Below are 17333 nucleotides of genomic sequence, written 5' to 3'. Positions count from 1 at the left end.
CCGCTCACTGCCCGCGGCCCCCCCCACCGGACCCCGCTCCGCCCACTGCCCGACCCCCCCACCGGCCCCCGCTCCGCTCGCTGCCCGCGGCCCCCACCGGCCCCCGCTCCGCTCACTGCCCGCGGCCCCCCCCACCGGACCCCGCTCCGCCCACTGCCCGACCCCCCCACCGGACCCCGCTCCGCTCACTGCCCGCGGCCCCCCCACCGGCCCCCGCTCCGCTCGCTGCCCGCGGCCCCCACCGGCCCCCGCTCCGCTCACTGCCCGCGGCCCCCCCACCGGCCCCCGCTCCGCTCACTGCCCGCGGCCCCCCCACCGGCCCCCGCTCCGCTCACTGCCCGCGGCCCCCGCAGGATGTACCGCAAGGAGCGCAGCGTGCCTCTGAAGAGCAGCAGCTCGGCGCTGTACAACAACCTGAGCGTGCTGCCCCTGCGCGACAAGCAGCTCACCTACTTCGCCGCCGTGCATGGCAGCACCGTCAGCCTGGCCAGTGCCTCGGCCGATGGGCTCAGCGTCTCCCAGCGCCAGCTGCAGGCCAAGGAGGGCGGCCTGGCGGTGAGCACCTCCATCCTCACCCAGGTAGGGCCAGGGCTCCTTCCCACCAGGTGGGACACCCGGTGCCAGACAGGTGGGCTGTAGTACTGCCTATGTGACGGCCCTGCTCCCCCAGCAGCTTTAATCTGCCCCTCCAGGGTGAGCCCTGAGCGTGGGTGGGGCGGTCATCTTTTCCCTCCTTCTCAGTTGGGCGCCATGTCTCTGAGGGTTCTTTCTTCTCATTTGGGGGGCAGGGCAGTGAGGGTTTGGGTGTTTTTGCTTCTCGCTGTGTGTGACTCCTGACCCAAAAAAAGTATTTCCACCCCTGCCCTACACAGGTGAGTTGCTATGAAAGCTCATCAAATCAAAAGCCTTCTGAGCCCAAAGGACCAGCCACATTTCCAAGTCAAGTTCTGCCTTAGATCTGTGCCATCCTCTCAGCGTCTCAAATCTTAGGTTTATTTTTATAAGAAAGAGAAGGAAAGTGTTGACTGAAATTGTTAAAGAAATAACATTAGATACATACCGTTTATAACTCAGACCATAGCCAAGGAGCATGCCATGCCAAACCCTGAGAAATCTAAAGGTATATTCAAAAAAGCAAAGACAGGATGAGAGTTAAAATTGTTAAAGGAATCAGATTACTTACACCAGTTGATAAATTGGTACAGGCGCATAGCGGAGATGGAATAACCTGACAACTTAAATCAAGTCCCTGGAATATCTCTTCTGTTAAGGTGGGTCACCTGTCCTTTCAGTCTTCAGTTCATAGCAGAGATCCTCCAGAGGTGAGAAGCCATATTGAAGGCAAATGGGGACACCACCAGAGTCCTTTTGGTAACCCTGACCCTAACCCTAACCCTAAATTGCTCAGGGACTCCCATTGCCACCTATGGAAAAATACAGCTACAAAATGGAGTTTGGAGTCACATGAGCAAGTCCCCTACCCATGCCTGGCTCAGTGCTTTGCAGATGGACACCATCGGCCACATTGCAGAGTGAAGATTTCCAGAAAGCCCTTTCACTGCAGTTGGTGCCTCCCAGGCTTCATTGTTTATTGATTGTTCCTTGATGGGCCAATCAACCTGAACAGCCTTTCCCAGGCACGCTGGCTGGCTGCTCTGTGCGTGTTACTCCAGGAGCTAACGTTGGAAATACTGACACACGGCTACTGTTCACAGCTTCAAGAACAAAAATAATACATGTGTACAAAGAGTTCTACCATAATTTGGAAATCATAAAGTTTCTATGTAGGGGTTCCAGGAGTGTGTCCGCGGCACACTTGATTACCTCTGGTGGTATACCATCCTGGCCAGGGGCCTTTCCTGCTGCAATGCTGTTGATGGCTTTCTTCAGTTCACCCACAGTCGGTTCCTGATCCAGTTCGTCCATTACTGGTAGGAGCTCTACGGCATCAAGGGCTGCGTCAACCACAACGTTCTCGTGTGAGTACAGCTTGGAGTACTGCTCAACCCAGCGCTCCATCTGTTTGGCTTTGTCAGCGATGACTTCACCAAATTTGGATTTCAGAGGTGCCATCTTGTTCTGGGTGGGTCCTAATGCCTTCCTCATACCCTTGTACATTCCTCTGAGATTACCAAAGTCGGCACAGGTCTGGATGCTGCTGCATAGCAGGAGCCAGTGGTTGTTGGCACAGCACCTGGCTGTCTGCTGTACTGTTCTTCTGGCCGCTCTAAGTGCTTGCTGGGTACTCTGGCTCGGTGAGCGTTTGTACTCCAGGAGTGCAGCGCGCTTCTTTTCAATGACTGGAATCATCTCATTGGAGTTAGCTTCGAACCAGTCGTTCGTGTTTCTAGCTCTTCTTCCAAACACCAACAAGGCCGTGTTATAAACTGTATCCTTCAGATGTTGCCATTTGGATGTCACATCAGTGCCCCCAGGGCCTCTGCACAGATTTTCCTGGAGGGTCTCTCTGAACTTTTCAGCTTTCTTCGAGTTTGCCGTCTTTCTGGCATCAATGCGGGGCCTTCCGGCAGGTTTAGAGCGCTGCAGCTTCTTGGGTCTCAGCTTGAGCTTGGAGCAAACTAGCGAGTGATCTGTATCACAGTCAGCACTATGATAGCTGCGTGTCAGAAGGACATTTTTGAGGTTATTACGCCTAGTGATGACCACGTCTAGTTGATGCCAGTGCTTCGAGCGTGGATGTCTCCATGACACTCTGTGCTGTGGCTTCGTTTGGAAGAATGTGTTTGTGATGCACAGATTGTGGTACGTGCACAGTTCAAGGAGACGCTGTCCATTGTCATTCATTTTTCCCACACCGAAGTATCCTAAGCAGGAAGGCCATGAGGAAGGCCTACATGAGCTACTGTGCCTGTGCTGGAAAGAGGGTGAGGTTCCACAGGATATGCGCGACGCTAACATTGTAACGTTGTGTAAGAGCAAAGGAGACAGAAGCGACTGCAACAACTACTGTGGAATCTCCCTCCTAAGTGTCACTGGTAAACTGTTTGCTCGTGTCATCCTTGGCAGACTCCAGAAGATTGCTGAGAGGGTGTATTCTGAATCACAGTGCGGATTCCACGCAGAGAGGTCTACCGTTGACATGGTCTTCTCTCTAAGGCAGCTGCAGGAGAAGTGCAGGGAGCAGAGGAAGCCACTCTACACAGCCTTCATCGACCTGACCAAGGCCTTTGACTTGGTCAGCAGGGATGGTCTGTTCAAACTGCTCCACAAGATAGGCTGGACTCCACGGTTACTCAAGATGATCCAGGTGTTCCACGAAGACATGAGAGGAACCATCCAATATGACGGCGCATTATTGGATGCTTTCAGAATCAGGAGCGGCATCAAACAAGGATGCGTGCTTGCTCCGACATAGTTCGGGATCTTCTTCGCACTCCTCTTGAAGCATGCCTTTGGATCTTCAACAGAGGGCATCTTTTTGCACACAAGATCTGATGGGAAACTGTTTAACTTTGCAAGGCTGAAAGCTAAGTCTAAGGTGAGGGAAGTCCTCATCAGAGACATGCTGTTTGCAGACGATGCTGCTGTAGTGTCTCATACAGAAGACCAGCTTCAAAAACTGCTGGATCGGTTCTCCAAAGCGTGCAAGGACTTTGGGCTTTCCATCAGCCTAAAGAAGACAAACGTACTTGGTCAGGATGTTGCTGAATCCCCATCAATCAGCATTGACAACTATACTTTAGAGGTCGTCCACGAGTTCGTTTACCGTGGGTCCACCATCACTGACACCCTGTCGTTGGACACTGAGCTAAATAGGAGGATCAGAAAAGTGGCCACAACTCTGTCCAGACTCAGCAAGAGAGTGTGGAATAACAACAAGCTGTACACTCACACCAAAATGCAAGTCTACAGAGCCTGCATCCTCAGCACCCTCCTTTATGGCAGCGAGACTTGGACCCTGTACGCCCGCCAGGAAAAGAGGCTGAACGTCTTCCACTTGTGCTGCCTCAGGCGCATCCTTGGAATATCATGGAAGGACAGAGTGACCAACACCGCTGTCCTCGAGCAAGCTGGAATCCCAACCATGCACACCCTCCTCAGGCAGCGTCGGCTCCGCTGGCTTGGCCACGTCCACAGGATGAATGATGGAAGGATTCCAAAAGACATCCTGTATGGTGAGCTAGCCTCTGGCAAAAGACCTCCCAGATGCCCCCAGTTGCGCTACAGAGATGTCTGCAAGAGAGACCTCAGAGAGGTAGACATCGAGCTGGACAACTGGGAAGAACTAGCAGACGACCGCAGCAGATGGAGGCAGAGGTTACACAAGGGCCTTCAGAAGGGCGAGATGAGGATCAGACAGCTAGCAGAGGAGAAGCGAGCGCACAGAAAGCACACTAAGGACTTGTCAGACACCCATCACATCTGCAAGAGATGCAGCAAGGACTGTCACTCTCATGTGGGTCTTCATAGTTACAGTAGACGCTGTAAACGAAGTCCTCAATTGAAACTATAAAGGGCGCGATCCATAGTCTATGCAGACTGAAGGATGCCTACTACTACTACTAAACTTTCTATAGACACCTTTCTTGGCCCACTTTACACAAGACTGGGTGTAAACCTATACCGGTGGTTGTAACAGTAATATTGGTGTTCATATTACAGTCCAGTAACATGACACAGGGTTGCACTGCACACCTGCCCTGCTCCAATGCCAGGGGGAGCCCATCCTTAATGCTGGGGTATAAACAAGAGCAGCTGTGTTGCCAAATCTCTGGGAGTGCCCTGGAATCTCCAGGAATTAAAGGTTAATTTTAAATAAGAACATAAGAACATAAGAATGGCCATACTGGGTCAGACCAAAGGTCCATCGAGCCCAGCATCCCATCTGCCGATGGTGGCCAATGCCAGGTGCCCCAGAGAAGGAGAACAGAAGACAATGATCAAGTGATTTATCTCCTGCCATCCATCTCCTGCCCTTGTTATGAAGGCTAGGGCACCATACTTTATCCCTGGCTAATAGCCATTTATGGACCTAACCTGCAAAAATTTATCAAGCTCTTTTTTAAACCCTAATAGAGTCCTGGCCTTCACAGCCTCCTCGGGCAAGGAGTTCCACAGGTTGACTGTGCGCTGTGTGAAGAAAAATTTCCTTTTATTAGTTTTGAACCTACTACCCATCAATTTCATTTGGTGTCCCCTAGTTCTTGTATTATGGGAAAAGGTAAATAATTTTTCTATATTCACTTTCTCCACACCATTCATGATTTTATATACCTCTATCATATCGCCCCTCAATCGCCTCTTTTCCAAACTGAAAAGTCCCAGTCTCTCTAGCCTCTCCCCATATGGGACCCTTTCCAAGCCCCTAATCATCTTAGTCGCCCTTTTCTGAACCTTTTCTAATGCCAATATATCTTTTTTGAGGTGAGGAGACCACATCTGCACGCAGTACTCAAGATGTGGGCGTACCATAGTTTTATATAGGGGAAGTATGATATCTTTTGTCTTATTATCGATCCCTTTTTCAATAATTACTAACATCCTATTTGCCTTACTAACTGCCGCTGCACACTGCGTGGATGTCTTCAGAGAACTATCCACTATAACTCCAAGATCCCTTTCCTGATCCGTCGTAGCTAAATTTGACCCCATCATGTAGTACGTGTAATTTGGGTTGTTTTTTCCAACATGCATTACCTTACACTTACCCACATTAAATTTCATTTGCCATTTTGCTGCCCAATCACTCAGTTTGCTGAGATCTTTTTGTAGTTCTTCACAATCCCTTTTGCTTTTGACTGTCCTGAACAACTTGGTGTCATCTGCAAACTTTGCCACCTCACTGCTTACCTCATTTTCTAGATCATTGATGAACAAGTTGAACAGGATCGGTCCCAGGACTGACCCCTGGGGAACACCACTAGTTACCCTCCTCCATTGTGAAAATTTACCATTTATTCCCACCCTTTGTTTTCTGTCTTTTAACCAATTCCCGATCCATGAAAGGACCTTTCCTCCTATCCCATGACCACCTAATTTACATAAAAGCCTTTGGTGTGGGACCGTGTCAAAGGCTTTCTGGAAATCTAGGTATATTATGTCCACTGGGTGCCCCTTGTCCGCATGTTTATTAACCCCTTCAAAGAATTCTAACAGATTAGTTAGACACGACTTCCCTCTGCAGAAACCATGCTGACTTTTGCCCAACAATTCGTGCTCTTCTATGTGCCTTGCAATTTTACTCTTTACTAGTGTTTCTACTAATTTGCCTGGTACTGATGTTAAACTTATTGGTCTATAATTGCCAGGATCTCCTCTAGAGCCTTTTTAAAATATTGGTGTTATATTGGCCGTCTTCCAGTCATTTGGTACCAAAGTGGATTTAAAGGATAGGTTACAAACCACTGTTAATAACGCCGCAATTTCACATTTGAGTTCTTTCAGAACCCTTGGGTGAATGCCGTCTGGTCCTGGAGACTTGTTACTATTCAGCTTATCAATTAATTCCAAAACCTCCTCTAATGTCACTTCAATCTGAGTGAGTTCCTCAGATTTGTCACCTAAAAAGGCTGGCTCAGATTTAGGAACCTCTGAACGAAAGACTTATGCAATGAAATTTCCAGGAATTTGTCCAACCAAAGTTGGCATCCCTAAGCACTAGCAGTTTCCCCTAAGGGTCGGGCACCCCAGTAAACACAGACCAACAGGACTGCAGAGAAGTGAGGGGTGAGTTCAGGGCAGGGGATCAGGCCCACTGAATCCTGTCCAGAATAAGAGCGTGCTGGGGAAAGACCCAGAGGCAGTGTAATTGAGTGAACAGGGGACGTGTAAGAAAAGGCTCCTGGTTATCTTCCCTAGTCTACAGTAACTCACTGTGGGCATGTGACTTTGCCTCACTTCCCGTCATACCTAGGAGGTGACAATACTCACCTTCCTCCCAGCAGAGGCCATAACAACCTTGGTAGAACTGTAGGGACAGTTTGTGGGCAAGACAGGTCCACCCTAAATGACTCTAATCCAGCCAACATTGTGCCTCAACCACATTGCCCCGAAACACTGCCCAGAGAGCAACCTCTTCCAGCCACTCAGTGCTGTTGGAGGAGCCCTAAGTGAGGAGAGGAGTGGGGAGGGGTCTTCATAGTTTGACTCTAGCATCTGGGATCCTATACACTAGGGTTTAACTCCTGACCCTCTCTCCTGGTGAGCGGTAAAGGCTTCTTGCTCCTCTCCCCTCTCTGCCTGCTCCTCGCTGACTTTCTGTCATAGATTATGAGGCCAGAGACCAGTGTGATTGTGTAATTTGATCTCCTGTATGGTACAGGCCAGAGACGTGCCCCTCAGTTTCTACAGCAAAACTTGCAGCAACACAGCCAGTTTGGATTTAAAAATCGCCAGTGACGGAGAAGCTCCTGTGATCCTGGGGAAGTTGTTTCAGTAGTTACTAATGCTCACTGTTACAAATGTGCATCTTCCCACGTTGAACATCTCTAGTGCCAGCTTCTAGCTATTGGATTATGTTACATCTTCCTCTTTTGGATTAAATAACCCATTACTAAGTATTTGTTCCCCATGTAGGTACTTTAATCAAATCCTCTCTTAACTTTGGACAAGCAAAGTGAGTAACTTAGAAACAAAGCTGAGTGTCTTGAAAACATGTATTCAGCAACATGTTGTGTGGATGTGAGACATGGGTGATAATGAAAAATTCGAAGAGAAGGATATTGGCATTTGAGAGAAGTTGTTACAGAAAGATCCTGAGACTAGGATGGATGCAGAAGGTCGCCAACGAGGGGTTATATAGGAAGATACAGCCGAAAGAGAGCCTACTGCGGAAGGTGTGATGGGGTTCCGGGGTTCCCATGCACTGCACCCCGTCCGCTGGCAGGAGTGACTGTCACTCAGCAGTTACAACAGGAGGTTTATTAGGCAACAGATGCCCAGTTTCTCACAGAAGCGTCAGTACAACAGTCAGAGACAGTCCTTCCAACCTGTCCTGGGGAGAAGAGCCCAAGGGGTGCCCCTCTGGGGTGTAGCTTTCCCCCTCCTCAGGCTGGCTGCCTTCCAGCTCTCCCTTTCCCTAGCCTCTAACTGCCACCCCCCCGATTCAAAAACCCAGCTCAGCTCCTTCCTCCTCTTTGTTCAGGGCAGAGGTGTTACCTGCCAGTTGTAGCCCCAGGGTCATCCTTAGCCACTGGGAGCTGCTCGTCTCGTCTCTCACATCCAGCCTGAGTCTCGCATTTGCACTCCCCCCACTCCATCACAGAGGGTTATACAACGGAAGTTACAGGTATTAGGGCACATCTGCAGAATGAACAACGAATGAAAAATCAAGACCCTGGTATTCGGCATAATGGACAGTTTGAATAGGAGAGGCAGACCCCACAGAGAATGGACAGATGATGTAGCAGATTGGTGCAGAGCTAGTCTACAGAAACGAAGGCACCCCGCACTGGACAGGGAAAGATGGAAGGAAGTAGTGAGGGAGGCATCAAACACCAATGGGCGCTGAGCCCACGGTTGTTGATGATGATCTCTTAACTTTCTGTTTTAGCCAAATAGACTCAAAGAGCCCAATCTATCACTGTAAAGCAGTGGCTCCCAACCTGGGGTCCACAGACCCCTGGTGATTTGCAAGGGTATTTCAGGGGATCTGTGGGGGGAAAGGGAAAAGGAAAAAAAAATGATAATAGAAAATAGAATTGGCTTTGATGGGGGTCCACGAACGGTTGCGGGGGTTACTGGGGGTCCATGCTAGGGAAAAGGTTGGGAGCCGCTGCTGTAAGGTGTCCTCATCCTGGGATCATTCCAGTGTCTGTTCTCTGAGTCCCCTCCCAATTTATCAACAGCCTTTTTGAATTGTGGAGACCAGAGCTGGACACAGTGCTTCAGCAGCAGTCAGAACAATGCTGAATATAGCCTGGTCAAACAACTGCTGTCTTCTAGCTCGAGATTCCTTCTTATGTGTTAGAGCTTGGTCACATTGTCACACATGGAGCTTGTGTCCAGCTGATTATTTACCACAATCCCAAAATCTTCTTCTGAGCCACTGCCGGCAAGTACCGCCTATAGTCTTTGTTCCCCAATCTCTGCATTTAGCCATATCCAAACAAACATTGCTGGTGGCTTCCAGCTTACCAAGAGTTCCAGATTGCTCTGAGTCAGTGACCTGTCCTCTTTGTTATTTATCACTCCCTTACATTTCTGTGTCATCTGCAGATTTTATCAGTGAAGATTATGGTATTTTCCAGGTCACCAATAAACATGTTAAATAATGTAGGGGCCAGGAGTGCCTGCAGAACTCCCCTCTCCCCACAGAAATACATCTACTTGACTATACTCACACTGTGGAGCTATTTCTGGATACCAAGGTATCCCAAAATAGTAATTCCGCAAGTAGGACATGCGCTTGGTGTTTCAAAATATTTTTCAAAATACCATGTGCGCTATTTTGGCATCCCTCTACCCCTTGTTGCGGGAGGAGCAAAGGATGCCTGGAAATAGCCTGGTATTTCAAAATAGAATATGCACTTTGCATAGCGCAAATTACATCTCTTATTCCAAGGTAATGGCACAATGTGGACATAGCCAACGTTACTATTCCTCATTTAGAGTTATACTGCGGGGCCTACCAGTTAGCCAGTTTTTAGTGTTTGACACGTTAATTTATGTAATTCTAGTTTTTAATTAAAACATTTTGTTGTATCAGCTCAAACAATTTGCAGGAGTCTAAATGTATTACATCAACACTATTACATTTATCAGCCAATTTTGTATTTTTATGTAAAAGAAGATAAGTTAGTGTGACAGGATTTTTTCCCCCAAAGTTGAATTAATTATAGTATCTTCTTTTGGTTTGTTAGTTACTGACTACTCTGTTAGTTACCCCAATCATAGCACACTACAACTGGAAGGGACCTTGAGAGGTCATCGAGTGCAGTCCGTGTCCTAATGGCAGGACCGAGCACCGTCTAGACCAGGGATTCCCAGCCTGTGAGTCGGGACTCAAACATAGGTTGCCATTGGATTTTCTAAGGGTCATTGGCTGGGCATGTCCAAGCCACATGTGGGTCTTTAAGGGGCCATTTGTAGCTCCCACGGCTGCTGCCATTCACTCCTCCGGCTCCCAGTCCCTGCCCTGTTGCGCTGAAATGGAACTCAGTTGAACTGATGTAACAGTTGTCAGGGGGGTGGAAGGGAGTAGGAGGGCTGAGGGGGGCCACGGGAAGGAAGCAGTGGCAGCCTGGCACAGAAGCAGCAGGCGGCAGCAGCGGCACTTGTGTGAGGTAGTTGGGGGGCGTGTTTGGGGGTTGTGAGGGGTTTAAGCCTGGGGGCAGTTTGGGGCTGTGAGGGGTCTAAGCCTGCGGGTGGGTGGTGATTTGGGGTTGGGAGGGGTTTAAGCCTGGGGGCAGTTTGCGGCTTTGAGGGGTTTAAGCCTGGAGATGGGGGTTGGGAATCAAGATTTATAAAAAAAAAAAAAAAAAATTCCCTGGGGAGAACACCCCCCAACACCCCGTTTTTGAATTGCCTTGGGTCACAAAGTCTTACTGAATTGTCAAAATGGGTCATCGTCTTGAAAAGATTGGGAACCGCTGGTGTAGACCATCCCCAGTAGATGTCTGTCTAGCCTGCTCTTACATGTCTCCAGTGGTAGAGATTCCACAACCTCCCTAGGTAGTTTATTCCAGTGTTTGACCACCGTGACAGGTAGCAAGTTTTTCTTAATGTCCAACCTAAACCTCCCTTGCTGTAGTTTAAGCCCGTTGCTCTTTGTCCTATCCTCAGAGGCCAAGGAGAACAATTTTTCTCCCTCTTCCGTGTAACCCTCTTTAAGGTACTTGAAAACAGCTATCATGTCCCCTCTAAGTCTTTTCTTTCCTAAAGTAAACAAGCCCAGTTCTTTCAGACTTCCGTCATAGTTCGTGTTCTCTAGACCTTTCATCTTTCTTGTTGCTCTTCTCTAGACCTTCTCCAATTTCTTTACATCTTTCTTGAAATGTGGTGCCAAGTGCTGGATACAATACTCCAACTGAGGTCTAATCAGCACTGAGCAGAGTGGAAGAATGACTTCCCATGTCTTGCTCTCAACTCTCCTGTTAATGCATCCCACAATCAGGTTTGCTGTTTTGCAACTGCATCACACTGTTGACTCTTATTAACTTGTGGTCCACTGTGACCCCTAAATCTCTTTCCACAGTGCTCCTTCCTAGACAGTTGCTTCCCAGTCTGTATGTATGAACCTGATTGTTCCTTCCCAAGTGGAGCACTTTGCATTTGTCCTTATTAAACTTCATCCTGTTTACCTCAGACCATTTCTCCAGTTTGCCCAGATCATTTTCAGTTGTGACCCTATCCTCCAAAGCAGTTGTAAGCCCTCCCAGCTTGGTATCATCTGCAAACTTAATAAGTGTACTCTTTGTGCCAATATCTAAATCGTTGATGAAGATATTGAATAGAACCAGTCCTAAAACAGACCCCTGTGGAGCCCCACTTGTTATGCCCGTCCAGTGTGATGGTGAACCATTAATAACTACTCTCTGAGAAAGGTTATCCAGCCACTTTTGCACCCACCTTATAGTAGCCCCATCTAAGTTGTGTTTACCTAGTTTATTGATGAGAAGAGCATGTGAGACTGTATCAAATGCCTTACTAGAGTCTACGTATACTACATCTAGCACTTCTCCCTTATCCGCAAGACTTATCTGTCAATGAAAGCTATCCGATTAGTCTGGCATGATTTGTTGTTCACAAATCCATGCTGGCTGTTATCTGTCACCTTACTTTCTTCCAGATGTTTGCAGATGAATTCCTTAATTACTTGCTCCGTTATCTTTCCTGGCACAGAAGTTAAACTGACTGGTCTGTAGTTTCCTGGATTGTTCTTTTTCCCCTTATTATAGATGGACACTATGTTTGCCCTTTTCCAGTCTTCTGGAATCTCTTCTGACTTCCAGGACTCTTCAAAGATGGTAGCTAAAGGTTCCGATACCTCCTCTATCAGCTCTTTGAGTATTCTAGGACGCATTTCATCAGGCCCTGGTGACTTGCAGGCATCTAATTTTTCTAAGTAATTTTTTTTTTTTTTTTGTCCTCTGAACCTACCCCCTTCCCACTAGTATTCACCATGTTAGGGATTTCTGCATTGGACTTCTTGGTGAAGACCAAAACAAAAGTCATTAAGCACTTCTGCCATTTCCAGGTTTCCTGATATTGTTTCTCCCTCTTCACTGAGCAGTGGACCTACCCTATCCTTGTTCTTCCTCTTGCTTTTAATGTATTTATAGAATGTCTTTTTGTTAATGTCTCGAGCCAGTTTAATCTCGTTTTGTGCCTTTGCCTTTCTAATCTTGCCCCTGGATACATGAAAATAAGCAAGCAATGCATCCTTTGTAATTTCTCCTAATTTCCATTTTTATATGACTTCTTTTTTATTTTGAGATCGTGCAAGATCTCCTGACTAAGCCAATTTTTTTTTTTTTTAACCATACTTTCTATCTTTCCTATGCAGCGGTATAGTTTGCTTTTGGGGCCTTAATAATGTCTCTTTGAAAAACTGCCAGATCTCTTTAAGTGTTTTTCCTCTGAGTCTTGCTTCCCATGAGACCTTACCTACCAGCTCTCTGAGTTTATTAAGATCTGCCTTCCTGAAATCCATTGACTCAATTTTGCTGTTCTCCCTTTCGCCATTTCTTAGAAGTGTGAACTCTATGGCTGTGGCCACACTTGGCCAAAACTTCAAAATGGCCATGCTAATGGCCATTTCGAAGATTATTAATGAGGCGCTGAACTGATTATTCAGCGTCTCATTAGCATTAGGACGCTTCTGGCCGTGGTGCTTTGAAAGCACCACTTTTGAACGTATGAGGCTCAGCATGGTTACACGGGAGTCCTTTTTGAAAAGACCTCACACATTTCGAAATTTCCTTATTCATCTCAGGTGAGGGGAATAAGGGGATTTCGAAATGTGCGCGGTCCTTTTGAAAAGAACCCGCGTGTAGCCATGCTAAGCCGCGTACGTTCAAAAGTGTCGCTTTTGAAGCGACACAGCTGGAAGTGTCCTGATGCTAATGAGGCACTGAATATTCAGTTCAGTACCTCATTAGAATCTTCCAAATGGCCATTAGCACGGCCATGTCAAAGTTTTGGCCACGTGTGGCCACAGCCTATGATTTAATAGTCACTTTCTCTGAAACTGCCTTCCAGTTCCAAATCCTCAATCAGTTCCTCCTTATTTGTTAAAACCAAATCTAAAGCTGCTTCCCCCAGTAGCTTTTTGCACCTTCTGAAATAAAAAATTGTCATCAGTGCCGTCCAAGAACTTGTTGGATAGCCTGTGCCTCGCTGTGTTAGTTTCCCAACATACGTCTGGAGAGTTGAAGTCCCCCATCGCCACCAAATCCTGCCCTTTGGATGATTTTGTTAGTTGCTTAGAAAAAGCCTCATCCACCTCTTCTACCTCGATGGGTGGTCAGTAGTAGAACCCTTGCATGACATCACTCTTGTTTTTGTTTTTTACCCCTTTTAACCTAACCCAGAGACTCAACACATCTGTCTCTTGTGTCTATCTGCACCTCAGTCCAGGTGTGCACATTTTTAAAATATAAGGCAACACCTCCTCCCAGTTGAGCCTGCCCATCCTTCCTGAGTAAGCTGCTCCCTTCTGTACCATTATTCCAAACATGTGTATTATCCCACAAAGTCTTTGTGATACCAATTATGTCATCATTATATTTATTTATTAGGGCTTCAAGTTCTTCCTGTTTATTCCTGTACTTCTTGCATTTTGTATATAGGCCTCTGAGATATTGATTTGCTTTTGCCCCTCAGTTCTGCCTAGTCCCTCTTTGTTTCTCTGCTATTGTAGTCCGTGATCCCTCCCGTTTCCAGCCCAGCTCCAAGGTCTCCAGGTTTTTTACTTACCTGTGGGCTTTGGTCACCTGTCCCCATCAAACATAGTTTAAAGCCCTCCTCGCTAGGTTAGCCCATCTGGATCCAAATATGGTCTTTCCAGTCCTCAAAAGGTGAACCCCATCCTGCTTAGCAGTCCTTTTTGGAATAACACCCATGCTCGAGGAAGCCAGCGCGTTCCTGGCAACACCATCCTTGCAGCCAGGCATTCTCCTCCAGGATGCACCAGTCTCTGCCTGGGCCCCTACCTTTGACAGGAAGGTTTGAGGAGTATACCACCTGCGTTCCCAGCTGCTTCACCCATACTCCCAGAGTCCTGTAGTCACACTTAATCTGCTCTATCATTTGTGCCCACATGGATGAGTAGCGTGGGGTAGTAGTCAGCAGGGCAGATAATCCTTGACAATGCCTCTGTAACATCTCAGATATGGGCTCCTCACAGGTAGCATGCTTCTTAAGAGGACATGTCAGAACAACAGATGGGTGCCTCTGTTCCCTTCAGAAGACATTATCTTGGCTGGGATAAAAATATAGGCCCATCAGCCTGACAATTATCTAGTTCATCCTGTTTATCTTTTGAAAAAATGGCAAAAAATTAACTTTTCTCTCGAACTTCCACAGTGTGCCAAGACTTTTTTTTTTAATGTGTGGTCCAACTAGCTCCTCTGCCAGCTTTTTTAAAAACTGTTGGGTGCATCTTCTCTGAACCAGCTGATTTAAAAGTGGCTAGTTTTAGTAGCTTCTGTTTAATATCCTCCAGAGACACTCACAGGAAAGAAAGATTGCTGTTGCCATATGATGAGATTTCATCATGAGTTTCTCCCCAAATGCAGAACAGAAATATATTTATGGAACACTTCTGCTTTTTTTCATTAATGTTGGTAATTCTACCACTTCCTTTAGTGATAGATCAATACTATTGTCAGGATTCTTTTAACTCTGTTGGCAATGTAGTTCTCTTTGTGTCCCTGACTTCCTGTCCGAATTGTCTACAGTTTCTAACGTTTGATCTATGTTCATTCATTGCTCTGTTGGAAGCCATCTTGTATAGAAGCCATTTCACATTTCTTACTTCTGCCCGCACACAAGAGCCTGAACTTTTCCTGACCTGTTTGGGAGTGGCAGGAGGATGAACTCGATGGAACGCATTAATGAACTCTTTGGATTTGGGGCTCCAGCCCCCTGGTAGCTGTTCCTCCTGGCTGATAACAGTTTTCTCTTTGAAAAGTGATTGACGTTTCTCTAACTATTTGCCTCTGCCACTGGGTTTGTTTGTGTCAGGGTATAAAATACTAGAGTGAGCCACATCACGCAGCCTTGCTGGACCTGGTTTTACTGGTGTCCAGTTTGGCTCATCTGTTGCCTTATTGCATTCGATAAAGCTGAGTAGTAGTAGGCATCCTTCAGTCTGCATAGACTATGGATCGCTCCCTTTAAAGTTGCAATTGAGGACTTAATTTACAGCGGCTGTTGTGACTATAAAGACCCACACGAGAGTGACAATCCTTGCTGCATCTCTTGCAGATGTAGTGGGTGTCTGGCAAGTCCTTATTGTGCTTTCTGTGCGCTCGCTTCTCCTCTGCTAGCTGTCTGATCTTCAACTCGCCCTTCTGAATTTGGAATCCTTCCATCGTTCATCCTGTGGACGTGGCCAAGCCAGCGGAATCGATGCTGCCTGAGGAGGGTGTGCATGGTTGGGATTCCAGCTTGCTCGAGGACGGCGGTGTTGGTCACTCTGTCCTTCCATGATATTCCAAGGATGCCCCTGAGGCAGCGCAAGTGGAAGACGTTCAGCCTCTTTTCCTGGCGGGCATACAGGGTCCATGTCTCGCTGCCATAAAGGAGGGTGCTGAGGATGCAGGCTCTGTAGACTTGCATTTTGGTGTGAGTGTACAGCTTGTTGTTATTCCACACTCTCTTGCTGAGTCTGGACAGAGTTGTGGCCGCTTTTCCGATCCTCCTATTTAGCTCAGTGTCCAACGACAGGGTGTCAGTGATGGTGGACCCTAGGTAAACGAACTCATGGACAACCTCTAACGTATAGTTGTCAATGCTGATTGATGGGGATTCAGCAACATCCTGACCAAGTACATTCATCTTCTTTAGGCTGATGGAAAGCCCACAGTCCTTGCACGCTTTGGAGAACCGATCCAGCAGTTTTTGAAGCTGGTCTTCTGTGTGAGACACGACAGCAGCATCGTCTGCAAACAGCATGTCTCTGATGAGGACTTCTCACACCTTAGACTTAGCTTTCAGCCTTGCAAGGTTAAACAGTTTCCCATCGGATCTTGTGTGCAGCAAGATGCCCTCTGTTGAAGATCCAAAGGCATGCTTCAGGAGGAGTGCGAAGAAGATCCCGAACAATGTCGGAGCAAGCACGCATCCTTGTTTGACGCTGCTCCTGATGCTGAAAGCATCCGATGATAATGCGCCGTCATATTGGATGGTTCCTCTCATGTTTTCGTGGAACAACTGGATCATCTTGAGTAACCGTGGAGGCCAGCCTATCTTGTGGAGCAGTTTGAACAGACCATCCCTGCTGACCAAGTCAAAAGCCTTGGTCAAGTCGATGAAGGCTGTGTAGAGTGGCTTCCTCTGCTCCCTGCACTTCTCCTGCAGCTGCCTTTAGAGAGAAGACCATGTCAACGGTAGACCTCTCTGCGCGGAATCCGCACTGCGATTCGGGGTACACCCTCTCAGCAATCTTCTGGAGTCTGCCAAGGATGACGCGAGCGAACAGTTTACCAGTGACGCTTAGGAGGGAGATTCCACGGTAGTTGTTGCAGTCGCTTCTGTCTCCTTTGTTATAAAGCTGAGTGTTAGCCACTTAAACACAGAGAAGTCTTTTGCTTCAACACTATTGATGTCCCCTTCTTCCATTTGGTGCATATTACAGCTGCCTTAATTTCCCTCTAAACCAGGTTGGTTTTTAAGCAGCACAGCCTTCTTCCTCAGATGTGGCTTTTTGGCATCAGGTGTGATGTCCGTAGCTGCGTCTTTCCTGGTTCAAGGCTCCCTTCCAGCTGATGTGGCCTATAATCATTTTCTGCTTTGTGGAATTGGTTGGATGAAAGCACCAAGTTTCTCTCTTCCTGCTCTGGACTGTTGTGTTTGACACTCTGAATGGGATAAGCATGGTCCTTGTGATCAGCTCTTCTTTAGCTGCTAGGACAAGGTATAATGCAGAATTCCTCCGTGTGGACTACAACAACTCCTTTCCCTCCAGGCCTCCTGGTGTGTCCTGCCTTCTCGGGTTCTCCTAGTCCTGACCTTTCAGAAAGGTATCCAGGTAAGGGCAGGCCTGGGGGGAGTGGGTGGGGCTGTGGTGAAGAGCTCTGTGTACAAGGCCAGTGGCCTGAGCTGCAGGGCAGTCAATGAGGACACGACTATCCCATAGCACCCCCTGCTGGAGCACCTGGCTCTGCAAGCACTTCCTGCCTGGGTTTCCCTTCCCCAGGGTTTTCCGT

The 17333-nt window shown here is 47.6% G+C and overlaps 1 protein-coding gene across 2 annotated transcripts in view; it reads left to right on the top strand.

The window, feature by feature from the left end:
• WDR54 (WD repeat domain 54) overlaps positions 1 to 17333 on the top strand; it is a 37173-nt gene that overhangs the window by 572 nt on the left and 19268 nt on the right. The window contains exons 2-3 of one of the 2 annotated variants that reach the window (XM_074992153.1): positions 354 to 579; positions 17093 to 17155. In XM_074992153.1, coding sequence (XP_074848254.1) covers positions 354 to 579; positions 17093 to 17155 — 289 coding nt within the window. The remainder of the gene's footprint in view (positions 1 to 353; positions 580 to 17092; positions 17156 to 17333) is intronic. The other variant, XM_074992154.1, reaches the window with a different exon arrangement.

Source organism: Carettochelys insculpta, chromosome 4, assembly GCF_033958435.1.
Source record: "Carettochelys insculpta isolate YL-2023 chromosome 4, ASM3395843v1, whole genome shotgun sequence".
NCBI lineage: Eukaryota > Metazoa > Chordata > Testudines > Carettochelyidae > Carettochelys > Carettochelys insculpta.
Note: the sequence above shows the minus strand (reverse complement) of the source record. Positions and strands in the feature narration are given on the sequence as shown.